The 27432-nt window shown below is 45.4% G+C and overlaps 1 protein-coding gene and 1 long non-coding RNA gene across 5 annotated transcripts in view; one reads left to right on the forward strand and one right to left on the reverse strand.

The window, feature by feature from the left end:
- LOC149977374 (uncharacterized) overlaps positions 1-27432 on the forward strand; it is a 934188-nt gene that overhangs the window by 809946 nt on the left and 96810 nt on the right. The gene's annotated exons all lie outside the window — the stretch shown is intronic.
- LOC110489554 (U2 snRNP-associated SURP motif-containing protein) lies at positions 1341-27212 on the reverse strand. 4 transcript variants are annotated; one of them, XM_036945717.2, is made up of 25 exons: positions 27132-27212; positions 26268-26366; positions 25832-25943; positions 22703-22842; positions 22529-22599; positions 20410-20501; positions 16968-17003; positions 16788-16870; positions 16433-16598; positions 12616-12827; positions 12085-12128; positions 9988-10092; positions 9807-9873; positions 9129-9295; positions 8398-8560; positions 7966-8045; positions 7706-7793; positions 7368-7508; positions 6878-7124; positions 6636-6722; positions 5345-5547; positions 4915-5025; positions 2876-3012; positions 2210-2437; positions 1341-2003 (listed from the first exon to the last, which is right to left on the reverse strand). In XM_036945717.2, exons 1-25 carry the CDS (start codon positions 27174-27176, stop codon positions 1865-1867), a joined length of 3063 nt encoding a protein of 1020 aa, XP_036801612.2. In that variant the 5' UTR covers positions 27177-27212; the 3' UTR covers positions 1341-1864. The 4 variants fall into 4 exon arrangements, with proteins under 4 accessions (XP_036801612.2, XP_036801613.2, XP_090055196.1 ...); XM_036945718.2 differs by lacking the exon at positions 16968-17003; XM_090199070.1 differs by lacking the exon at positions 12085-12128 and having other exon boundaries at positions 27132-27194.

Here is a 27432-nt window from a genome sequence, read left to right on the forward strand (position 1 = left end):
CTTGGCCGTGTGTTTTGGGTCATTGTCATGCTGGAATACCCATCCACGACCCATTTTCAATGCCCTGGCTGAGGTTCTCACCCAAGATTTGACGGTACATGGCCCCGTCCATCGACCCTTTGATGCGGTGAAGTTGTCCTGTCCCCTAAGCAGAAAAACACCCCCAAAGCATAATGTTTCCACCTCCATGTTAGATGGTGGGGATGGTGTTCTTGGGGTCATAGGCAGCATTCCTCCTTCTCCAAACACGGCGAGCTGAGTTGATGCCAAAGACCTCCATTTTGGTCTCATCTGACCACAACACTTTCACCCAGTTGTCCTCTGAATCATTCAGATGTTCATTGGCAAACTGCAGATGGCCATGTATATGTACTTTCTTGAGCTCGGGGACCTTGCGGGCGCTGCAGGATTTCAGTCCTTCACGGCGTAGTGTGTTACCAATTGTTTTCTTGGTGACTATGGTCCCAGCTGCCTTGAGATCATTGACAAGATCCCCCCGTGTAGTTCTGGGCTGATTCCTCACCGTTCTCATGATCATTGCAACTCCACGAGGTGAGATCTTGCATGGAGACCCCAGGCCGAGAGAGATTGACAGTTATTTTGTGTTTCTTCCATTTGCAAATAATCACACTGTTGTCACCTTCTCACCAAGCTGCTTGGCGATGGTCTTGTAGCCCATTCCAGCCCTGTGTAGGTCTACAATCTTGTCCCTGACATCTTTGGACTGCTTTTTGGTCTTGGCCATGGTGGAGAGTTTGGAATCTGATTGATTGCTTCTGTGGACAGGTGTCTTTTATACAGGTAACAAGCTGATATTATGAGCACTCCCTTTAAGAGTGTGCTCCTAATCTCAGCTCGTTACCTGTATAAAAGACACCCGGGAGCCAGAAATCTTTCTGATTGAGAGGGGGTCAAATACTTATTTCCCTCATTAAAATGCAAATCAAATTTATAACATGGATTTTTTTGTTGTTGTTATTCTGTCTCTCACTGTTCAAATAAACCTACCATTAAAATTACAGACTGATAATTTCTTTGTCAGTGTGCAAACATACAAAATCAGCAGGGGGATCAAATAACTTTTTTCCCCTCACTGTACATTAGGATTCCTGTGTGTCAGAAAAGACTGACTGTTTGATCTATTATCTGTTGAACTTCTAACAGTTATAACTTCTAACTGACCTCAAATTCATTCTGGCGTTGTCTGTAGACAAATACTGCATATTTGGTTTGTGTCAAAATAGAGTTAACGGACTGAACCAACGGGGGAGGGGGGGGGGGGGGCTTCTACGACTTGTCTGAAACGATTTGCGTTGCAAAAAGTTAAAGGACAAATTATATTTTTTATTATGAATCCTTTTTATTAATTTGTGGAAAAAAAAGAAAAGGATATCACGAGGGGAAAAAAAGACTACATCATCACACTGGGGGTGTGGTCTACTACAAGGATCAACCCCATTGGGCGGTGGAAGAGTGGGCAGGACACATATCCAGCTCATATTTTCTTATTATTCAGGTTAGATCCATTCTGGCAAAATGTATTTAGTCCCAACATGGCAACCCTGCTGGATCCATTTAGTCCCAACATGGCAACCCTGCTGGATCCATTGAGTACCAACATGGCAACACGGCTAGATCCCAGACACACCTCACCTGGCAACCAGGCTGGATCCATCGAGACCCAACATGGAATACCCATTACTCCTCTTCATCATCCTCTTCTTCACAGGAACATTCAGGCAGGGAACGGAGCTGCCACTCCAGTTCATTCTTTTATTTATCCATCACGGGAGAGGGTGTGTATAGTGGAGGTTGGGGCCGGGGGGGAGGGTGTATAGGGGAGAGTGAACAGGGATGTGATTTGTCAGTGTTTGCTCTTCTTTGATTTCTTGTGGGACCGATGCGGAGACCGTGATTTTGACCGTGACTTCTTAGCGGATTTCTTGGGTGTTCTGGAGCGCGATCTCCTGGACCGTTTGGGCGTGCGGGGTAAAGAGGGAGACCTGGGGAGAAAGCACACACAGGAGAGTTAAGGAGAACTGAAGACTGTAACGGCCTTTAAGAACGTTTTCTGAAAGTTATCCACAAAAGATAGAAGGATCAGATATTTGATTGCCAAACAGTTGTTCTTCCTCTCAAAGGTAAAAGAGAAAAGCAGAACAACATGCTTCTAGAGGAATGTTTTGAAGACATCTAAATGCTTCCTGACCTTTTGGACAACTTCTTGCTGCTGGTGACGCGAGGGGAGTCTTTGTGGGAGGAGCGGGATCGTGACGACGCTACGTCCTTGGAGTAGGAGCGGTCCGAGCGTACGGAACGTTCTGACCTCTCCGAGCGGGGGGACGGGGAGCGAACCCGTCTGCTGCTGCTCCTCGGGGGGCTGCCGGGCGAGCCGCTGTGACGCCGTTTCTTAGCAACCACAGGAGACAGACCACGCCTGGCAGAGAAGATGAAATTGACAGAATAATCGTTTTTTGTTGTTGTCATAAAACGACTGGCTATCGGTTTTTAATTTGAATCCCAGTGAGATATGAATCTCTGTCAAAGAAGCCCTGAACTGCCAGTCTTTTCAAGGGTGCATATGAATGGTATTTAATCCTAATAGGGAGTGCTTTCCTAGGATCTGATAGTGATAGAGCTATGTGATGGGTTCCTAAGTTTGCTCTTGCTATCCAACCATAATTTATGTCGATCTTCATTTTAGATTTGTAATGTTTTGTTTCATCTTTCTCACCTCGTTTTATTTTATTTCTTAAGCACTTTGAAAGGCATTTGTTGGAAGAAATGTGGTCTATAAATAAAGCTTGATTGATTAATAGAGCCACTAATGTCATTAAGTCTATTGAATGCGTCATGAAGACTACAAGGGACTAACCTGTCTCTCCTGGTCGGAGTAGACTCATCCTTCTCCTTCTTGGCATCTTTTAAACGAGCTTCGCTCTTCTCCTTATCCTTTTTCTCCCTCTCTTTCTCCCGCTCTTTCTCTCGTTCCAGTTTCTCCTTTTCTTTTTCCTGAAAAAAAAAAAAAAAAAAGCTTTAAGTTAAATTACTGAATGGAAAGTGACATGATCCATATTTTCCTTTATTCAGCTATGATAGTACACCCAGTAACAATTGGAACTGTTCTCCAGGGAGTATTATTAAATATATATATATATATAAATATTAAATATGTCAATATCTGAGGTATCCTCTAGGATATGTCCTTCAGATGTAAACTTCAGATCATTTGAGGTAAATAACAATGACCGTAATTCATGTAATAAATTACATTGGGAAACAATAGTACAGCTCCGACATTGCATTCGTAAAGTATTCAGAACCCTTTCCCCTTTTCCAACATTTTGTTACGTTACAGTCTTAGTCTAAAATTGATTAAATAAATAGAAAATCCTCATCAATCTACACACAATATCCCATAATGACAAAGTGCAAACAGGTTTTTAGAAATTTGTGCAAATATATAAAAAACAGAAATACCTTATTCACACATATGTATTCAGACCCTTTGCATGAGACTCGGGTGCATCCTGTTTCCATTTATCATCCTTGAGATGTCTCTATAACTTGATTGGAGTCCACATGGGCTAAATTCAATTGATTGGATAGGATTTGGAAAGGCGCAGACAAGGTCCCACAGTTGACAGTGCATGTCAGAGAAAAAAAAACAAGCAATGAGGTGGAAGGAATTGTCCGTAGAGCTGCGTGACAGGATTGCGTCGAGGCACAGATCTGGGGAAGGGTACCAAAACATTTCTACAGCATTTGAAGGTCCCCAAGAACACAGTGGCCTCTATCATTCTTAAATGGAAGAAGTTTGGAACCACCAAGGCTCTTCCTAGAGCTGACCGCCTGGCCAAACTGAGAAATTGGAGGAGAAGGGCCTTGGTCAGGGATGTGATCAAGAACCTGATGGTCAATCTGACAGAGCTTCAGAGTTCCTCTGTGGAGATGGGAGAACGTTCAAGAACGACAACCATCTCTGCAGGACTCCACCAATCAGACCTTTATGGTAGAGTGGACAGACGGAAGGCACTCCTCAGTAAAAGGCACATGACAGCCCGCTTGGAGTTCGCCAAAAGGCACCTGGACTATCAGACCATGAGAAACAAGCTTCTCTGGTCTGGTGAAACCAAGATTGAACTCTTGGCCTGAATGCCAAGCGTCACGTCTGAAAGAAACCTGGCACCATCCCTACGGTGAAGCATGGTGGCAGCATCATGCAGTGGGGATGTTTTTCGGCGGCAGGGACTAGGAGACTCTAGTCAGGATCGAGGGAAAGATGAACCGAGCACAGCGAGATCCTTGATGAAAACCTGCTCCAGAGTGCTCAGGACCTAAGACTGGGGCGAAGGTTCACCTTCCAACAGGAAACGACTCTAAGCACACAGCGAAGACAACGCAGGAGTGGCTTCGGGACAAGTCTCTGAATGTCCCTGAGTGGCCCAGCATGAACCCGATCCAACATCTCTGGAAAGACCTGAAAATAGCTGTGCAGCGACGCTCCCCATCCAACCTGGCAGAGCTTGAGAGGATCTGCAGAGGAGAATGGAAGAAACTCCCCAAATAAAGGTGTGCCAAGCTTGTAGCATCATACCCAAGAAGAATCCAGGCTGTAATCGCTGCCAAAGGTGCTTCAACAAATTACTGAGTAAAGGGTCTGAATACTTATGTAAATGTGATTTCATTTTTTCTATTTTATATAACTGTAGACAAAAAAATACAGACCTGTTTTTGCTTTGTTGTTATGGGGTATTGTGTGTAGATTTATGGAGAAAAAAAGCAATGTAATCCATTTTAGAATAAGGCTGTAACGTAACAAATTGTGGAAAAAGTCGAGGGGGGGTCTGAATACTTTCAGAATGTACTGTATGTTCCGTCAGGAACCAAGAGGATTTGGTTCATACGTAATACCTTGTGTAACAGTTTGTCTCTGTAGTGTTCCACCTGTTCTTGGAGACTCTGGCCAGACTTCTTGGGCCTTTTCCCAGACTCCAGCTCGTCCTGGAACTTCATCACTTTGACCTGAAGAAAACAGATTATTTTTTACATGTAGAAAAAAATGTCAACTTACATGATGTGGCCATTGAACATGTGGAGGAAACCAAACGTCTTGGTATCCTTATTACTATACTATTAAAATGAACAACTCCGAGCCTCATGTGAGTTGTACTTGTTTGTCTGTTTATTTCTGTTTATCTGATAATAATAATATTATGTGCCATTTAGCAGACACAGTCAAGCGCAAATGTATTATTTTTTTACATATGGGTGGTCCCAGGAATCGAACCCACTATCCGTGTGCTCCACCAACTGAGCTCCAGTAAAATGCTGCCATGTTTACCTCTATCTCCCGTAGCTTGGTGCGTCTGTCCTCATTCATCTCAGAGTGCTTGGTTTTGGAGTCCAAGTCGTCTCTGATGGGGTTGGAGTAACTGGGAGGCTCCTCTGAACGAGAACTCTTGGTGTCCTCATCATCACTGTCGTCCTCGTCCTTATTCTCCTCCTCTGGCTGCTCAAAGATCTCCCACTTTGAGGTGGTCACGGCTGAGGAGGAAACAAATACACAATTAAGACAAAAACAGGTTCAGGATACTTTCAAGTGGAATCCTAGCTTGGTAGACAGCAGCCTATTCAAGTGGAATCCTAGCTTGGTAGAAAGCAGCCTATTCAAGTGGAATCCTAGCTTGGTAGACAGCAGCCTATTCAAGTGGAATCCTAGCTTGGTAGAAAGCAGCCTATTCAAGTGGAATCCTAGCTTGGTAGACAGCAGCCTATTCAAGTGGAATCCTAGCTTGGTAGAAAGCAGCCTATTCAAGTGGAATCCTAGCTTGGTAGACAGCAGCCTATTCAAGTGGAATCCTAGCTTGGTAGAAAGCAGCCTATTCAAGTGGAATCCTAGCTTGGTAGAAAGTGGAATCCTAGCTTGGTAGACAGTAGCCTATTCAAGTGGAATCCTAGCTTGGTAGACAGCAGCCTATTCAAGTGGAATCCTAGCTTGGTAGACAGTAGCCTATTCAAGTGGAATCCTAGCTTGGTAGACAGCAGCCTATTCAAGTGGAATCCTAGCTTGGTAGAAAGCAGCCTATTCAAGTGGAATCCTAGCTTGGTAGACAGCAGCCTATTCAAGTGGAATCCTAGCTTGGTAGAAAGCAGCCTATTCAAGTGGAATCCTAGCTGGGTAGAAAGTAGCCTATTCAAGTGGAATCCTAGCTTGGTAGACAGTAGCCTATTCAAGTGGAATCCTAGCTTGGTAGACAGCAGCCTATTCAAGTGGAATCCTAGCTTGGTAGAAAGCAGCCTATTCAAGTGGAATCCTAGCTTGGTAGACAGTAGCCTATTCAAGTGGAAAAGCCTAAAGCAGCCTATTCAAGTGGAATCCTAGCTTGGTAGACAGCAGCCTATTCAAGTGGAATCCTAGCTTGGTAGAAAGCAGCCTATTCAAGTGGAATCCTAGCTTGGTAGACAGTAGCCTATTCAAGTGGAATCCTAGCTTGGTAGAAAGCAGCCTATTCAAGTGGAATCCTAGCTTGGCAGATAGTAGCCTATTCAAGTGGAATCCTAGCTTGGTAGACAGTAGCCTATTCAAGTGGAATCCTAGCTTGGTAGATAGTAGCCTGTAGTCGTGGTCTCACCCTGTGCCTCCAGCTCAGACTCGTCCACTGCTTCCCATTTTGAAGGGGCTACTTTAAAGGATGCAGCTTTGGCCGCAGCCCGATCCACTAAAAGACAAGGAGGAGGTTGATTAGAAAACTGTCCTGTTGACGTTCGGGTTAAGTCAATAGACCTCTTCCAAGGTAAGGAAACAAATATGAAGTCTCCCTTCAATAATCAACGTGTCCGTATGAGGATGTGTAAAGGTTAAATGGTCACCCACAGGGCAGTCCGTCTATGTCCTCCTCCGGGGCTTTGATGGGCACTCCATCCAGATCATCCAGCCCCAGGGAAGCTCCGTCTAGAGGGGCGCCGGGCACCACGGCAGCCCCGTCCAGTCCTATAGGAACCCCATCCACGTCTTCCAGTGGGGCCCCATCCATGTCCTCCCCAATGGGGGCCCCGTCGATGTCCTCCACTGGCTCATTCTGGGCCAACAGACTAGGGGCCAGATGTTCAAACGTCAGTTTCTGTAGTGAGGAGAAGTGGAGCGGTTTAGGGATTAAAACAAAAAAGAAGCTTCCAGAAGTTATTAGTGCTGAGTGGATGACATTACACATCACCAACATTATCAAATCGTAACATTTCCAATAGTCACACAATATTGTCAAACCACGGCAACATTTTCAAATCGTAGCTAATAATAAGATTATCAAGCATTCGTTAGCAGAACCATGAGAAAGAGGACGAGACGGGGAAGTAGGCTAGCTGACCTCTACTGTGATGGGAGTGGAAGCCGCCTCCTCAGCTGACAAGTTGACTAGACCCAGGAAGACGTTCTGTAGCTTGATGAGGAAGGGATCTGGGTACACGGCCCAGTCCTCCCACGCACGGAAACACGCCATCACTCGTTGCTGTGGGCCAAGAGAAAATACTACTTTCACAAATTTGAAACGGTAAAACCCTGTCCAGAAGCAAACCCTATAGCCCCTAAAACCCAGGTCCTAAACCCAGGTCCTACACCCTAGCCTAGGCCCTGTGTAGTTCTGAAAGATATAGGTGTAGGTAACATGATTAAAACTGAGAGGAAAATGAATACAATTGAATATACCTTGAAGTTCTCTGATTGGAGGTGACCCTGTGTCGACTTGTATGTTGCATTGAGGTCCGAGAAGACCTGGCAGAGCTTGGCCTCAAAGCTGTGTGAGGGACACGTTCAACATATCAACTTGTGTTGGAAAACATCTTCAATGCCAATATATATATATATATACACTGCAAAGTTATGCAAACCAAAAGCAAGCAAAGGTCCTTGACACCCACAGTCACAACCAAACATCACAACCACCGAACCCAAACTCAACTCCTTACTATTTTCTGTAGTACGACGCGTTGGCTACTTTAGCAGACGAGTTGTACAGCACGTCAGACACAAGATATAAACGTGCAATCTGAAAAAAAAAACAAGGAACAATTCAAATAAAAACAACATTTCAGACAAACTGGCCAGTCCTCCCTGATTTAAATGGAATAACTACGATAAATAGGGACTCTTTTTTTTACGGCACGTTTTACACAAGCCACTCGAGGCTCTTTCAGAAAACCAAACACCACAAGGCAAAAAAGGAAGTTTACAAAGAAACAAACATGGGCGAACGCAAAAAACAAAAGTTGTGCCTTTATTCACCCATTTACATGGAAATTCATTTGGGTGAGGTAAGCATACAAACCAATGCTATATACATGCAATAGAAGAAGGAAGATGTCTATTTCACATAGTATGTCAGCTAACCGACGGTTTACCTTCTTGGGGAGTGGTGTCTTGAGGATGGAGAGAGACTCTGTGACACACTCTACGATCTCCTCTGCAGCCTCGGCATGACTCAGACAGAACAACATGGCCTCTGCTATGTCACCCTTCCTAGGAGTCAGACCTCTCAACAGCTCTTCTAGCTGATCACGCTCTCTGGGGGGGATAAGTAGTTCAACATAATTTTTTATGTTTAAAGTTAGTAGCCTTGTCCGACCCCAAATGACGCACAGAGGAGTCTATCTCCTGTTTCTGTAGTGTGAGGCAGCGTGATGTACCAGTACATCCCCTGGACAGGACACTAGTCTATCTCAGTGTCTTTAGTGTCAAGGTGCGAGTAACTTCGTCCACATGCTAATGTGCACAGCACATTTAAGCCTGGTACATCAAGAAATTGAAAGTTAGCCTTAGTGAACATTGAATTATATGGGACTGACCTACTGAGTAAATCATTTGTCATACATTTTTTGCGAATCACCTGAATGCAAGGCATGGCTCTATGCTTGTGGTGTTCTTAAGTACGGGGAGGGGGAGGGTGTTGTGGGAGATGATTGGTTGGTAGAATAAGCTGATTAAGCCAATGCCTATGTGCCGGGAATTTCTCCAGGTCGTTCTGTGTGGACTAACGAAGGCCACGGTTGACTCGTTGCTTCACCAGATTCTTTGTGCATTTGTTCATTAGAGAATACCAATATGTTAATGACATTACAAACACGGAACATACTCCTCTTTTAAGCATCCTTTCTTCCCAGGCTCCTCCTCTTCCTCCTCTGGCTCCTCCCCCTCTTCAAAGTTGCCGTGTAGGTAGGGGTTGAGGGGAGGAGGGCGCCACAACGAGCCGTTCTTGAACATGCGGAATTCGTCCGTCCGCCATTTTGTTGGCGCTTCTCCCTGTGGGGGGGTTAGGACATCATTCACATTAGATTAGACAACAAGGACATTGTTCAGGGTATCAAACAGTAGCAAGTTGAACAATGCCTCTTCTTCCTCCTTTTCAATGTGACAATATTAAGAGGACAGACATGTTTGACCTAACCAATCATGAGAGGACAGGCATGTTTGACCTAACCAATCATGAGAGGACAGACATGTTTGACCTAACCAATCATGAGGGAACAGACACGTTTGACCTAACCAATCATGAGAGGACAGACATGTTTGACCTAACCAATCATTTAAAGGCGGCAAGGTAAAAAAAAATCTGTCGTTCTGCCCCTGAACAAGGCAGTTAACCCACTATTCCTAGGCCGTCATTGAAAATAAGATTTTGTTCTTAATTAATTGATTTGTCTAGTTAAATAAAGTTTATTTTTTATTTTTTAAAGGACAGACATCAGAGTGATAAAGGAGAAGGTAATAGGGGAGGATGTGACGCAGGAGAAGGTGTCTGGTCCATACTGACCTGTAGTATGGAGTAGAGTTTCCAACGGTAGTAGACATGCGCTGGGCTCTGGTTCTCAAACAGAAACCTGCCCAACAGAGGCAACACACGATGACTAACAAGTCAACTTGTTGACGAACAAAATACACTATGGTACATGACATAATCAAACCGGTGATCATAGGAGACATAGGAAACATACCGGTACATGGGATTGCTGAGCTCTCGATTCATGATCATGGCTTCGAACATGGGGCCCTCACGCACCACAAACTCGATCATTCGGTGGATGAGAGAGAGCAAATTCCTAGAAGAAAAACACAGTTAAAACAAAACGGATTCAGAGCAGTCGACCCTTCTTCTCCAGAGGCCTGTCTGTCTGCTTGTGAGACCTAGAAACAGCCTCTGGGCTACACACTATCACAACACATCCAGATGTACTAGACCAGGGTTTCACAAGCTCGGTCCTGGAGACCCCCCTAAAGGGTACACGTTTTTTTATGTGTTTTATTTTTGCTCTAGCTGATTCAAATAATCAAAGCTTTGAGTTCATTACTTGAATCAGCTGTGTAGTGCTAGGACAAAAACCAAAACGTGCACACCTTGGGGGTCTCCAGGACTGAGTTTTGGGAAACGCTGTACTAGACCGTTAAACTTTAACTATTTATTACATTGTATTGTTTGACTACATGAACTAATCTAATGTGTAAGAATGATGAAAGAAACATCTCCCTAAATGTTTGACCGTAGCATTTCTGATATTATAAAAAAGACCTTAAAAATCAATTTTAAGAGCCATTAACAGTCTAAAAACAAAACACTAGTTATTACTTCTACTAGTTACATAAGCATGCATGGGCCTTTATGAATCAATATAACAGGCAATGCTAACTACCATCTCCCCACAGTAAAGACTAGAAGGAAGGGAGGACAGAGAAGCTGGATAATAATACAAGTGTGATAGAGGTTTGAGTGACTCTTTATTGAGTGACGTATCAGCCAATACAGTGCCTGTCAAATCCACCCTGAACTCCTGACTGGCTGGCTGGCTGACTGGAAGAACCAAAGCAGTACAGGATTGTTGGCCTAAATAGGCTACATAACAAAAAGACCCTCTATTGGTCATTATGAATCACTAGTTAATGATGTATGAATAAATACCAATGTGTAAATGGGGGAATTAGGCCTTAGAGTGATCTAATATTGGTGCATGTTGGACAAATTAGTGGCCAACAAAAAAAACACAGGATGTCTTTAATTTATTTGTAGACAACACAAATCACATTGATGAGATAGTATTGGAGCTGATCCTACCAATGCATGGTGGGTAAAATTCTGTATACTTTCCCAATCCATCCCATGATGCTTTCAGGTCCCTCGCTGCCGCAGACAGTTCAACTTGTTCTGCTCACCAAGGCCAATGTCAAAGGTCACTGAGACTAATGGGAGGTTTGGATTGGATGTCTGAGCTGGGGCCAGGTTTTGCTGAGCCCGTGATTGGATGACAGAGGCCAAGGGGGCGTGTCGGTGGGAGTGAGCAATAGTCTGAGGGCAGGACCGGTCACTCTAAAGAACCCAACTACTACCAGAATGGTATGGTATGTACGTCATGTGAGAGTAGCTAGCGTCATAACATGGATATTATTAGCCTATGCATGCGAGTGGTGATATAGTGTAGTGAAAATGCTTTTGATGTCCTCTATACCATCAAACAAGTAATGGCATGGTGGTTCACGGACTGTATTGATGTTTGCAGGGAGAGTTGGATAAATGTGTGAAGAGAACAGCATATGGACACTGTGGTGGCAGGAAGCCAATGGTGTGCTGTAGGAATGAGCATCTTGCAGTCTGCTAGCATTAAACCTGATGGGGCTCTTTGGCTACGTCTGCTAGCATTAAATCTGATGGGGCTCTTTGGCTACGTCTGCTAGCATAAATCTGATGGGACTATAAGGCTACGTCTACTAGCATTAAACCTGATGGGTCTCTTTGGCTACGTCTGCTAGCATTAAACCTGATGGGGCTCTTTGGCTACGTCTGCTAGCATTAAACCTGATGGGGCTCTTTGGCTACGTCTGCTAGCATTAAACCTGATGGGACTATAAGGCTACGTCTGCTAGCATTAAACCTCATGGGGTCATAAGCCTACGTGTGCTTGCCTCAACCATTGCTCACCCATACTGAACGACCCCCGTAGCATGCAGAGATCTAATTGATCAAACTTTAGAAATGTGGGTTTATTCATTACGGGTTGTTTTTATAAGTTTTTACACCAATTTAAAAAAGTAAAAACATGTACCTTTCTGTTGGGATAACCACTTTGACTATGGCTTGGGACAGAGTCTGTATATGAAGTCACATCAGATAATAAACATAGAATATGTGAGTATTATTAAAAAGGCAACAGGTGAAAGATATAAATATAAACTGCATCATATGAAAAACAACTTTCCTTTTTTACTGCTGTCAATTTTTACTAAAAAGGTCAAATGTATACAGTTCTTAAAATTCCCACACAACTTACCACTGCGTTTTTATTTAGACTAGACACACACACCCCTCTCTATACAGCCATTGTTCCTGTACTGTCATCTTAAATGACTTTCCTTCTAGCCCAGCTAGGAAAACAGAAGTTCAAAATCTCACCTCAATTAAAAGTAGACATTTTAAAAATTGGAACAAACCTATGACTAGTAGACGATATGCCCCCCCAAAACAACGTCACTGGCTGGCCAATGGCCTAAGTAGGCCTATAGGTCTACCAAAACACTTCTAAAACACTGGTACACAACAGGCCTAATACAGCAACATCCCAGACACGGCGAATTACCTTGTCGAATTCCTCCTTGTTCTTGGGCGGAGGGAGCATGACGGCGTTGGGGTTCTTCAGCCTCTCGCGGGTCTGTGCGTTGAAGGGCAGGCCGGAGGGGGGCGGAGGGAGGGTGTTCTCCACCATGGACGGGGGGATGTAGATTGGGTGAGGTGGGATGGGTACACCTTTACCCCAGCCCAGCTTCATCTCAAAGTTCATCATCATCTTCCCTGGATGACACACAAAAATATACTCTTAAAAAATAAAAACACTAGTAACCTTCCACCACATCTGATCTTACTAGCAATTCTACCGAATCAGCTGCTGTTTTCCAATATGTCATGGTCATGTTGTGTGATACAAAGAACCACTGCACAAAATAACCAATATTATCACTGGCATTGACAATGGAAGGCTGCTGATCCCATGCATCATATGTCCTTCAGTTCTGGCCTTGAGCAAGACACTTAACCCCCCCCCCCCCAAAGTAAAAACACTGCACTGATGAGCACTGATAAATCTGATCCGTCAACCCTCCACCTGGAGAGCTACTGGGGGTGCAGGCTTTTGATCAAACCCTGCTCAAAACACAGAGTCAGCTTATCAAGGTCCTGTTGAGCAGCTGATTTATATATATATATATTTTTTTTTACAATGTGGTATGTTCGAGCAGGGGTGGAGTAAAACCCTGCATGCTCAGCAGCTCTCCTCGGACTCTCCAGGAGGAGGGTTGGCCACCCTGCATGCTCAGCAGCTCTCCTGGACTCTCCAGGAGGAGGGTTGGCCACCCTGCATGCTCAGCAGCTCTCCTGGACTCTCCAGGAGGAGGGTTGGCCACCCTGCATGCTCAGCAGCTCTCCTGGACTCTCCAGGAGGAGGGTTGGCCACCCTGCATGCTCAGCAGCTCTCCTGGACTCTCCAGGAGGAGGGTTGGCCACCCTGCATGCTCAGCAGCTCTCCTGGACTCTCCAGGAGGAGGGTTGGCCACCCTGCATGCTCAGCAGCTCTCCTGGACTCTCCAGGAGGAGGGTTGGCCACCCTGCATGCTCAGCAGCTCTCCTGGACTCTCCAGGAGGAGGGTTGGCCCCCCCTGCATGCTCAGCAGCTCTCCTGGACTCTCCAGGAGGAGGGTTGGCCCCCCTGCATGCTCAGCATCTCTCCTGGACTCTCCAGGAGGAGGGTTGGCCACCCTGCATGCTCAGCAGCTCTCCTGCAACATTGCAATTACCACCAAATACATTGTCCTTATAAAAATAATTCTAAAATATTTCAATGAAGCAGGCTAAGGTGGGTGAAGTGTAATAACGAAGATGTTTATCTATTTGTAAAGGTTAAAATATTCAGTGTTCAGGGGAGATCATGACAGCATAGGAGTTAATTGTCAATTAGGCTATTCTAAGAATGTTTATTTTTTATTTAAAACTTTGTCAGAATTACATGGCCAGTATTGAATAGAGTAGAATCCTAGCCAATTACGATCGCTTGAGAGACGGTTCTACAACCGGAGTACGCAACATTGGTTTCGTCAACTGTGCACCCGTATCAACTGCGTGTTGGACATCTGTTATTTTAGGACATGGGACATGACATTAATGCATGCTAATAGCTAACTAGCCAGATAGACAATTTTAAATATATTGTGTAGTTTGGCTGGTTATCTAGTGAGTCTGTTGTGTATCATCATTTTAAAGAAATAATTTATGTGCTGCACAATGCCTCTCTCTCCTCTAGCTACAGGCCCACTGGCACACACGCAGGTGATGCACACAGCATGACTTTTCAAGGATTTTAATTGCTGACCAAAAACGTGCTATGACTGGGCAAATAACTCGCTAGCAATTATTATCAACAACAAATGCGCTTCGATCTCAAAAACGCATCTTGCGACTGCATGATTGAAAGACAGCTCGTGCCTGTCAATGCAAGGCCTCCAATCGTTATACTGCGATGCACTCTGCAGCGATTGGGAGGACAGGTGAGCAAAACGCTGCATCAAGAGGACGCTTTGATCCAATTATGATCGGAGCGGAGTAGCCTAATTATTTCATATTGTGATTTTTTGCGTGATTTGTTTTACTTGTCCAACCGGACAAAATTCAATCTAGAATCTGCTTGTCCAACCGGACAAAATTCAATCTAGAATCTGCTTGTCCAACCGGACAAAATTAAATCTAGAATCGGCTTGTCCAACCGGACAAAATTAAATCTAGAATCGGCTTGTCCAACCGGACAAAATTAAATCTAGAATCTGCTTGTCCAACCGGACAAAATTAAATCTAGAATCGGCTTGTCCAACCGGACAAAATTAAATCTAGAATCTGCTTGTCACACCGGACAAAATTAAATCTAGAATCTGCTTGTCCAACAAATGTTTTTACTTGCCCCGCGGGGCAAGAGGACAAGCGTTAATGTTGACAAGGTTTTTGATCCATTATCAGTTTTCATATCATAACCATTAAACTCTTAACTGTTTTAAATGTCACCATTGGCCACATGGTGAAATTCCTGAGCGGTTTCCTTCCTCTCCGGCAACTGAGTTAGGAGGAACACCTGTATTTTTGGGTGTATTGATACACCATCCAAACCCTAATTAATAACTTCACCATGCTCAAAGTGTCATTATTAGTATTTTTACACGTCTACCAATCAGTGCCCTTCTTTACAAGGCATTGGAAAACGTGAAGAGTGATTGAAATTCAATACTCAATTGAGGGACCTTACAGATGATTGTATGTTTGGGGTACAGAGATGGGGTAGTCAATGCAACTTACTTCGTGATTCGTTAAGTACATTTTCACTCCCAAACGTATTTAGGTTTGCCTTAACAAAGGGATTGATTACTTATTGACTCAAGATATTTAATCTCTTAACTTTTTTAACAACTTGTAAAACTGCATAGAAACATAATTCCACATTGACATTATGGGGTATTATGGGGTATTGTGTGTAGGCCAGTGTCGTGACACAAACCCTTAATTTAGTCCATTTTATATTCAGCCTGTAAAACAACAAAATATGGAAAAAGTCAAAAGGGGGGTGAATACATGTGATACCTGCTGGTGTACTCTACAACTCCCATGTCCCACAGTGCAAAAGGAAAGCCCAGGAGGCAGTACATGTGATACCTGCTGGTGTACTCTACAACTCCCATGTCCCACAGTGCAAAAGCAAAGCCCAGGAGGCAGTACATGTGATACCTGCTGGTGTACTCTACAACTCCCATGTCCCACAGTGCAAAAGGAAAGCCCAGGAGGCAGTACATGTGATACCTGCTGGTGTACTCTACAACTCCCATGTCCCACAGCGCAAAAGCAAAGCCCAGGAGGCAGTACATGTGATACCTGCTGGTGTACTCTACAACTCCCATGTCCCACAGCGCAAAAGCAAAGCCCAGGAGGCAGTACATGTGATACCTGCTGGTGTACTCTACAACTCCCATGTCCCACAGTGCAAAAGCAAAGCCCAGGAGGCAGTACATGTGATACCTGCTGGTGTACTCTACAACTCCCATGTCCCACAGTGCAAAAGGAAAGCCCAGGAGGCAGTACATGTGATACCTGCTGGTGTACTCTACAACTCCCATGTCCCACAGTGCAAAAGGAAAGCCCAGGAGGCAGTACATGTGATACCTGCTGGTGTACTCTACAACTCCCATGTCCCACAGCGCAAAAGCAAAGCCCAGGAGGCAGTACATGTGATACCTGCTGGTGTACTCTACAACTCCCATGTCCCACAGCGCAAAAGCAAAGCCCAGGAGGCAGAAGCGTTAATTGATGTAATGTACGTGAAGTTGCATTGTGGGTCAGTGGTGTGATGATAACTAAAGCTTTAATACCGTTGAGGTTCTTCAGAGCTCTCTCCGCATCCCTCCGATTCATAAAGGCCACAAAGCCACAGTTCCTCTCCCTGGCCCTCTCCTCGTCCGTCCGCGGCCACATGATCTTCACGCTGGCCAGAGGGCCATAACGCCCAAACTCCTGACACAGCATCTCCTCGTTCATCTATACAGCAACCAGAAGAACACAGAGGGGGAGGCAGGGACTTTTTGTTATGGGTGTCATTTTACATTGGAATATCCTCAGTAATACAATATATTAGTAGCAATTCAGTTACTAAAATATTCAATTAGGAAAATAATACATTCATACAACACATTTAGAAGCAATTTCTAAACCACAAAAAAGGTTTACCTGTGGGTTGATGTTTCCGAGATATAAGTTAGTCGTAGAGGGGTCTCCAACGTCATGGGAACCAGGTGCAGAGTCGTCCAGAACTGCAGAGAGAGCAGAGCAGAGAAGTTAGATAAGTTAGATAAACTTAGTGAGACGTAGATATTAAAAGCAACCCACGGTATTAAGTTATCAAATTACCACTGGACGGACGGTTTCTTCTTGAAGAACCATCCACTAAAAAAAGCAGAAAAGCAGGATAAATGTTGTTTCCCAGCGAAGTGGAAATGGGGTGGGAGGAGGACGGAGGCAGTTGGCACGAGGGGCGTGGAGGAGGGGGGGGGGACAGTCAGTAGGAGGAGGGGGGGACAGTCAGTAGGAGGAGGGGGGGACAGTCAGTAGGAGGAGGAGGGGGGACGAGAGTCAGAATGAGGAGGAGGGGGGACGAGTCAGAATGAGGAGGAGGGGGGACGAAAGTCAGAATGAGGAGGAGGGGGGACGAAAGTCAGAATGAGGAGGAGGGGGGACGAGAGTCAGAATGAGGAGGAGGGGGGACGAGAGTCAGAATGAGGAGGGGGGACGAGAGTCAGAATGAGGAGGAGGGGGGACGAGAGTCAGAATGAGGAGGGGGGACGAGAGTCAGAATGAGGAGGAGGGGGGACGAGAGTCAGAATGAGGAGGGGGGGGGACGAGAGTCAGTATGAGGAGGAGGGGGGGACGAGAGTCAGAATGAGGAGGGGGGGCGAGAGTCAGAATGAGGAGGGGGGGCGAGAGCCAGAATGAGGAGGAGGGGGGGGTCGACAGTCAGTATGAGGAGGAGCGACAGTCAGTATGAGGAGGAGGGGGGACGAGAGTCAGTATAGTATGAGGAGGAGGGGGGACGAGAGTCAGTATGATGAGGAGGAGGGGGGACGAGAGTCAGTATGAGGAGGAGGAGGAGAGTCAGTATGAGGAGGGGGGACGACAGTCAGTATGAGGAGGAGGAGGGGGGACGACAGTCAGTATGAGGGGGGACGACAGTCAGTATGAGGGGGGGGGGGAAACAGTCAGTATGAAGAGGGGGGGACGACAGTCAGTATGAGGAGGGGGGGACGACAGTCAGTATGAGGAGGGGGGGACGACAGTCAGTATGAGGAGGGGGGGACGACAGTCAGTATGAGGAGGGGGGGACGACAGTCAGTATGAGGAGGGGGGGACGACAGTCAGTATGAGGAGGGGGGGACGACAGTCAGTACGAGGAGGGGGGGACGACAGTCAGTATGAGGAGGGGGGGACGACAGTCAGTATGAGGAGGGGGGGACGACAGTCAGTATGAGGAGGGGGGGGGGACAGTCAGTATGAGGGGGGATGACAGTCAGTATGAGGAGAGGGGGACGACAGTCAGTATGAGGAGGGGGGGACGACAGTCAGTATGAGGAGAGGGGGACGACAGTCAGTATGAGGAGGGGGGGACGACAGTCAGTATGAGGAGGGGGGGATGACAGTCAGTATGAGGAGGGGGGGACGACAGTCAGTATGAGGAGGGGGGGACGACAGTCAGTATGAGGAGAGGGGGACGACAGTCAGTATGAGGAGGGGGGGACGACAGTCAGTATGAGGAGGGGGGGACGACAGTCAGTATGAGAAGGGGGGGACGACAGTCAGTATGAGGAGGGGGGGGGACAGTCAGTATGAGGAGGGGGGGACGACAGTCAGTATGAGGAGGGGGGGACGACAGTCAGTATGAGGAGGGGGGGACGACAGTCAGTATGAGGAGGGGGGGACGACAGTCAGTATGAGGAGGAGGGGGGGACGACAGTCAGTATGAGGAGGGGGGGACGACAGTCAGTATGAGGAGGAGGAGGGGGGACGACAGTCAGTATGAGGAGGGGGGACGAGAGTCAGTATGAGGAGGAGGAGGGGGGACGAGAGTCAGTATGAGGAGGAGGAGGGGGGACGAGAGTCAGTATGAGGAGGAGGAGGGGGGACGAGAGTCAGTATGAGGAGGAGGAGGGGGGACGAGAGTCAGTATGAGGAGGAGGAGGGGGGACGAGAGTCAGTATGAGGAGGAGGAGGGACGACGAGAGTCAGAATGAGGAGGAGGGACGAGAGTCAGTGTGAAGAGGAGGAGGGGGGACGAGAGTCAGTATGAGGAGGAGGAGGGGGGCGAGAGTCAGTATGAGGAGGAGGGGGGACGAGAGTCAGTATGAGGAGGAGGGGGGACGAGAGTCAGTATGAGGAGGAGGGGGGACGAGAGTCAGTATGAGGAGGAGGGGGGACGAGAGTCAGTATGAGGAGGAGGGGGGACGAGAGTCAGTATGAGGAGGAGGGGGGACGAGAGTCAGAATGAGGAGGAGGGGGGACGAGAGTCAGAATGAGGAGGGGGGGCGAGAGTCAGAATGAGGAGGGGGGGCGAGAGTCAGAATGAGGAGGGGGGGCGAGAGTCAGAATGAGGAGGGGGGGCGAGAGTCAGAATGAGGAGGGGGGGCCGAGAGTCAGAGTGAGGAGGGGGGGCGAGAGTCAGTGTGAGGAGGAGGGGGGATGAGAGTCAGTATGAGGAGGAGGGGGACGACAGTCAGTATGAGGAGGAGGGGGGACGAGAGTCAGTATGGGGAGGAGGGGGGACGAGAGTCAGTATAGTATGAGGAGGAGGGGGGATGACAGTCAATATGATGAGGAGGAGGGGGGACGAGAGTCAGTATGATGAGGAGGAGGGGGGACGAGAGTCAGTATGATGAGGAGGAGGGGGGACGAGAGTCAGTATGATGAGGAGGAGGAGGGGGACAGTCAGTATGAGGAGGAGGAGGGGGGACGACAGTCAGTATGAGGAGGGGGACGAGAGTCAGTATGAGGAGGAGGAGGGGGGACGAGAGTCAGTATGGGGAGGAGGACGGGGGACGAGAGTCAGTATGGGGAGGAGGACGGGGGACGAGAGTCAGTATGGGGAGGAGGAGGGGGGACGAGAGTCAGTATGGGGAGGAGGAGGGGGGACGAGAGTCAGTATGGGGAGGAGGAGGGGGGGGACGAGAGTCAGTATGGGGAGGAGGGGGGGGGACGAGAGTCAGTATGGGGGGGGTTTGAGACAGTCAGTATGGGGGGGGTTGGAGACAGTCAGTATGGGGGGGTTGGAGACAGTCAGTATGGGGGGGGTTGGAGAAAGTCAGTATGGGGGGGTTGGAGACAGTCAGTATGGGGGGTTGGAGACAGTCAGTATGGGGGGATTCGAGACAGTCAGTATGGGGGGGTTGGAGACAGTCAGTATGGGGGGGTTGGAGACAGTCAGTATGGGGGGATTCGAGACAGTCAGTATGGGGTGTTGGAGACAGTCAGTATGGGGGGGTTGGAGACAGTCAGTATGGGGGGGTTGGAGACAGTCAGTATGGGGGGGTTGGAGACAGTCAGTATGGGGGGGTTGGAGACAGTGTGGGGGAGGGGAGGGGGGGGTTCTAGGCAGTCAGTGAGGGGGAGGTTCTAGGTAGTCAGCCAAAGGGTCTGAGAGGCGGGGGCCAGTCAGCCAAAAGGTATTTTTGTATTTTAGATAGACTAGCGGTTTCCTAGCCTGAAATCTTAACTGACATGCTCTGTTTGACCATTGAAACAGAGCAAATGAGTTTGGACTCCAGCCTAACCTTACCCTGTCAGTAGTCATACAGCAGACACTTACTTGAGGAGCGTTTTCCCTCCATCCCAGAGAGAGGTTCGAATCGACTGACTCTGCCTTTTATCTTGTGTCTTTCATCTCTCTCCTCCTGTATTCTGAGAGATACAGACAGAGAATATGATGTTATGCAATCAACAAGTACAGTTGTGGCCAAAAGTTTTGAGAATGACACAAATATTAATTTTCACAAAGTTTGCTGCTTCAGTGTCTTTAGATATTTTTGTCAGATGTTACTATGGAATACTGAAGTATAATTACAAGCATTTCATAAGTGTCAAACGCTTTTATTGACAATTACATGAAGTTGATGCAAAGAGTCAATATTTGCAGTGTTGACCCTTCTTTTTCAAGACCTCTGCAATCCGCCCTAGCATGCTGTCAATTAACTTCTGGGCCACATCCTGACTGATGGCAGCCCATTCTTGCATAATCTATGCTTGGAGTTTGTCAGAATTTGTGGGTTTTTGTTCCTCTTGTGGTCAATCCTCTTGAGGATTGACCACAAGTTCTGAATGGGATTAAGGTCTGTGGAGTTTCCTGGCCGTGGACCCAAAAGATCAATGTTTTATTCCCAGAGCCATTTAGTCATCACTTTTGCCTTATGTCAAAGTGCTCCATCACGTTGGAAAAGGCATTGTTCGTCACCAAACGGTTCCTAGATGGTTGGGAGAAGTTGCTCTCGGAGGATGTGTTGGTACCATTCTTTATTCATGGATGTGTTCTTAGGCAAAGTTGCGAGTGATCCCACTCCCTTGGCTGAGAAGCAACCCCAAACATGAATGGTCTCAGGATGCTTTACTGTTGGCATGACACAGGACTGATGGTAGCGCTCACCTTCTCTTCTCCGGACAAGTTTTTTTCCAAATGCCCCAAACAATCAGAAAGGGGATTCATCAGAGAAAATGACTTTACCCCAGTCCTCAGCAGTCCAATCCCTGTACCTTTTGCAGAATATCAGTCTGTCCCTGATGTTTTTCCAGGAGAGAAGTGGCTTCTTTGCTGCCCTTCTTGACACCAGGCCATCCTCCAAAAGTCTTCGCCTCACTGTGCATGCAGATGCACTCACACCTGCCTGCTGCCATTCCTGAGCAAGCTCTGTACTGGTGGTGCCCTGATCCCGCAGCTGAATCAACTTTAGGAGATGGTCCTGGCGCTTGCTGGACTTTCTTGGGCGCCCTGAAGCCTTCCTCACAATTGAACTACTCTCCTAGAAGTCCTTGATGATCCGATAAATGGTTGATTTAGGTGCAATCTTACTGGCAGGAATATCCTTGCCTGTGACGCCCTTTTTGTGCAAAGCAATGATGACGGCACGCGTTTGCTTGCAAGTAACCATGTTTAACAGAGGAAGAACAATGATTCCAAGCACCACCCTCCTTTTGAAGCTTCCAGTCTGTTATTCAAACTCAATCAGCATGACAAGAGTGATCTCCAGCCTTGTCCTCGTCAACACTCACACCTGTGTTAACAAGAGAATCACTGACATGATGTCATAACATTCTTGAGTATTTGCACATTGCCATCACACAAACTGAGGCAGCAGACTGTGAAAATTAATATTTGTGCCATTCTCAAAACTTTTGGCCACGACTATACATTGTGACGACCCTCCCACTCTGTCTGCCAAATTATTTTCTCTTTGCTCGTTTTCCTTAATAGGATGTCGGTGGGCCGGAGCCGGGAGGGTCGTCAGCGCAATGGGGGACACCTGTGCTTGGGTGTGTCCCAGGATAAATACACCTCGTCCCCATTCACTGAGGAGACTCTCTCCATGCAGACACACCTGGGCCTGGGTGTGTCCCAGGATAAATACACCTCGTCCCCATTCACTGAGGAAACTCTCTCCATGCAGACACACTGATAGATTTAGGTTGTGGCGTTTTTGTGGCTGTTTTGTTTGTTTGCGTTGGCACCTTTTTAACACCCCTCATAGTCACATTTATACACGCAAACACTCACTTACACTACTGATTACTGACACCATTGTTAATTGTATTTAGTTTACTTTAGTTAATAATTATTTTGTTATTCCTTATCTCCACGTTGTCTCCCTTTTTGTGACGAACTTCGAGCCGGTTCGTGACAACATGGAGCAAAAGACGAGGGATGTGAAATTGCTTACTGTTTCAGTTCTTCTTTAAAGAGCTCTAGGTTGCTTTTCTTCTTTCCCTTTTCAGTTGTTTTCTTCAGTGTCTGAAAAGTATTTTTTTTTAAGTTTATTTTTCTTCATTTTTGAAGAAGCCAGTAAAAGGACTACCTATTTTGGTTAATAAATGCTTGTTGCAATAATACATACATGTTTTTTATCTAATGTTAAAAACTGTGGAGGGATATCCAAAGGCAGGAAGCTGCTTTTCGCTGGTGCTGCTGCTGTTGTTTCGAAGCGAGACTTGGGTTTATACAGCTTGCCCTTCTTGTCATCGGAAGCAGCCTCCTCTGTAGGAAAAAGCATACAGTATGTCAACACGAGAGATAGTCTAGTTTTTTTTTTACTAGAATGTACAATACAATACCTCACAACTGTATTTATCCAATACACAGAGACAATGGAAAATGGTCATTTGACTCCCCAACGTACAGTTGAAGTCGGAAGTTTACATACATACATACAGGTGTGAGTCATTATAACAAATTTATTGTTAACAAACTAGTAACCATCTGTCTTCACTAGGTTATGTGGGACGTTAGCGTCCCACCTCGTCAACAGCCAGTGAAACTGCAGGGCGCCAAATTCAAAACAACAGAAATCCCATAATCAAAATTCCTCAAACATACAAGTATTTTACACCATTTTAAAGATACACTTGTTGTAAATCCAGCCACAGTGTCCGATTTCAAAAAGGCTTTACGACGAAAGCAAACCAAACGATTATGTTGGGTCAGAGCCAAGTCACAGAAAACCACGACCATTTTTCCAGGCATAGAGAGGAGTCACAAAAAGCGGAAATAGAGATAAAAATAATCACTAACCTTTGATGATCATCAGATGACACTCATAGGACTTCATGTTACACAATACATGTATGTTTTGTTTGGTAAAGTTCATATTTATATCCAAAAATCTCAGTTTACATTGGCGCGTTACGTTCAGTAGTTCCAAAACATCCGGTGATTTTGCAGAGAGCCAGATCAATTTACAGAAATACTCATAATAAACATTGATAAAAGATACAACTGTTTTGCATGGAATTTTAGGTCCTCTTCTCCTCAATGCAACCGCTGTGTCAGATTTCAAAAAAGCTTTACGGAAAAAGCAAACCATGCAATAATCTGAGTACAGCGCTCAGACAACAAATCAAGCCAAACAGATATCCGCCATGTTGGAGTCAACAGAAGTCAAAAATGGCATTAGAAATATTCACTTACCTTTGATGATCTTCATCAGAATGCACTCCCAGGAATTCCAGTTGCACAATAAATATTTGTTTTGTTTGATAATGTCCATCATTTATGTCCAAATACCTCCTTTTTGTTCGCGCGTTTAGCCCAGTAATCCAAATTCATGACACGTGATCACTAGAAGCAGAAAGTTCCGTTACAGTCCGTAGAAACAGGTCAAATGAAGTATAGAATCAATCTTTAGGATGTTTTTTAACATAAATCTTCAATAATGTTCCAACCAGAGAATTCCTTTGTCTGTAGAATTTGTCTGTGAGCTAACTCTCACGTGAACAAGCCTGGCCAGCTCGTTCCTCTCTGGCAGACCTCTGACTCATTCCCCTCTCATCAGAGTCGAAGCCTTAAACAAGGTTCTAAAGACTGTTGCCATCTAGTGGCCTCAGGAAGTGCAATATGACCCCATAGACACGGTGCATTCGATAGGCCAAGAGTTGAAAAACTACAAACCTCAGATTTCCCATTTCTTGGTTGGATTTTTCTCAGGTTTTTGCCTGCCATATGAGTTCTGTTATACTCACAGACATAATTCAAACAGCTTTAGAAAATTCAGAGTATTTTCTATGCAAATCTACTAAATATATGCATATTCTAGCTTGTATGGCTGAGTAGCAGGCAGTTTAATTTGGGCACGCTATTCATCCAAAATTCCCAATGCTGTCCACTACCCTAGAGAAGTTATTTAACTTAAAATGCACTGTATCACAATTCCAGCAGATCAGAAGTTTACATACACTAAGTTGACTGTGCCTTTAAACAGCTTGGAAAATTCCAGAAAATTATGTCATGGCTTGAGAAGCTTCGGATTGGTTAATTGACATCATTTGAGTCAATTGGAGTTGTACTTGTGGATGTATTTCAAGGCCTACCTTCAAACTCAGTGCCTTTTTGCTTGACATCATGGGAAAATCAAAAGAAATCAGCCAAGACCTCAGATTTTTTTTGTAAACCTTCACAAGTCTGCCTCATCAATGGGAGCAATTTCCAAACCCCTGAAGGTACCACGTTCATCTGTACAAACAATAGCACGCAAGTATAAACACCATGGGACCACGCAGCCGTTATACCACTCAGGAAGGAGATGCGTTCTGTCTCCTAGAGATGTACGTACTTTGGATGCGAAAAGTGCAAATCAATTCCAGAACAGCAAAGGACCTTGTGGAGATGCTGGAGGAAACGGGTATAAACGTATCTATATCCACAGTAAAACAAGTCATATATCAACATAACCTGAAAGGCCGCTCAGCAAGGAAGAAGCCACTGCTCCAAAAGTGCCATAAAAAAAGCCAGACTACGGTTTGCAACTGCACATGGGGACAAAGATCGTACTTTTTGGAGAAATGTCCTCTGGTCTGATGAAACAAAAATACAACTGTTTGGCCATAATGACCATCATTATGTTTGGAGGAAGTTAAAGCTTGCTCGCAAATGGGTCTTCCAAATGGACAATGACCCCAAGAATACTTCCAAGTTGTAGCAAAATGGCTTAAGGACAACAAAGTCAAGGTATTTGAGTGGCCATCACAAAGCCCTGACCTCAATCCCATAGAAAATGTGTGGGCAGAACTGAAAAACGTGTACGAGCAAGGAGGCTGACAAAACTGACTCAGTTACACCAGTTCTGTCAGGAGGAATGGGCCAAAATTCACCAAACTTATTGTGGGAAGCTTGTGGAAGACTACTATAAACATTTGACCGTAGTTAAACAATTTAAAGGCAATGCTACCAAATACTAATTGAGTGTATGTAAACTTCTGACCCACTGGGAATGTGATGAATGAAATAAAAGCTGAAATAAATCATTCTCTCTACTATTCCTCTGACATTTAACATTCTTAAAATAAAGTGGTGATCCTAACTGACCTAAGACCTTTAACTGGCATTAAATATCAGGAATTGTGAAAATCTGAGTTTAAATGTATTTGGCTGAGGTGTATGTAAACTTCTGACATCAACTGTATCTACACATTTAATATTTAGCTAAAAATTTCCCTGATAGTTTTGTGCAGTTTGAGTTGGTTCTACTTACCTTTAGTTGCATTAGCAATGCCTCCCCGGACAAAGGCCTTGACCTTGCCCTCTCCTCCCTCGAACGCAGCCAGGAACTCTTCATAGATCTCTGCAGCTGCCCGCTCATCCTCCTGCCAAGGACCAGACCATCAACATATCTCACAATACCAGAGCACTTGTCCAATAATAAATACTTATTGTACTTTCTGCTGCAAAAACGTTTGCTACTGTTTTCTCTAATATACACGACACTGATTCAACAATCTAATTTAAACACAAACAGTTAAGGCTACAGGAATCCATTTTGGAATGATCAAGTTTATCGAAAATGCAAGGTGCATTAGGATGTTGCCCAAAACAAACACGAGGGCATATCCAGATTTCAATTTGATCCCTTGTTTGGGCCACAACTTGTAACTTGTAACATGAAATACATTTTTGACACTTATATTTACCTTTTTTTTTATTTCCTCTTGTTCCTTCTTGCTTAGGGTCCTCTTGGGCACGACCGTTTTGCCAATGCTGAAGGACTTCAACTTGCTCTCTAGTAGCGCCTACAAATGTAAATAAAAGACAACCCTCGATAGCTAAAGAATTGAATACACTCACATGTCTCATTACAATAACAGTTAAGCGATTACTAATTTGTGCATTTTCCTTGAGGTTGCACGCTGACCTGACAGACACAGTTGTGAAACAGCCAGCTTACAGTATGCTAACTGGTGAAATGACAGGTTGTTGCTAGCTAGCTGCTAGCTAATAGCCAACTGGGTATTTCCTAATACTGTGGATAGTATTGATGTGTTGTTGAATTGGAATGATCGAAATGTTGAGTTTGTCAGTAGCTTAGCTAACTAAGGTAGTTAATCACAGCCTGTCAGGAGGCCTACGGCGGGTCCAATGATTTTTGTCCACCAGCTACAGCCTCAAAACGGCAAAGGACTAGTGGAGGCTATTGTTAGCTAGCTAGTATTTATTTATTCACCACGCTGGTACAACAACCAAAAACAAGCACCAACTCACAGCAACTAGCTAAATGGAGCCAAATGCTATAATAGTAATCAGCTAACTCGGTAAACACATGGCGAAATCAGTCCAATGTTTGAAAACAGGAAAAATACCGGTGTATCAGGCCCTTACAGTAGCTAGCTAGCTAGCGTTAATTAGCTAAGTGGTCGTTTCGTACACAAACGCCCCTTATAATTAGGAACACGTATGGCAATAACTGCACAACGTTTATAACCACACAAACTACAATAGACCGTTCGTATAGAGTTTAATTGCCAATGCATCAAGTAAATGTCGATTAATAAATTCACCTTTGCGCTAGATTTCTGCGAACCACCTGGCGTTCGGTCCGCCATCTTGGTTGTGCTAACTCTAATCAATTACCGATTTTGGGATACTTTTTTTTTTACCTAGTCCAAAATAGTCGAATATAGAAATATCGATGACTGTTTGCATGGCTTTGTTGTGGTTTGAATGGCCTACTACCTAAATGGTGGCCTTGCAATAATACGCTTCTGGATAAAAAACAACAACAACTAGAACTGTTAATTAATCATCCAACTGTAAATCACAGTCGTGATTTCTTTTTTGTAGGGTTGGTGCCTACTCCAT

The sequence above is a fragment of the Oncorhynchus mykiss genome, chromosome 15 (assembly GCF_057628025.1).
Source record: "Oncorhynchus mykiss isolate SJ-2025 chromosome 15, ASM5762802v1, whole genome shotgun sequence".
NCBI classification, from domain to species: domain Eukaryota; kingdom Metazoa; phylum Chordata; class Actinopteri; order Salmoniformes; family Salmonidae; genus Oncorhynchus; species Oncorhynchus mykiss.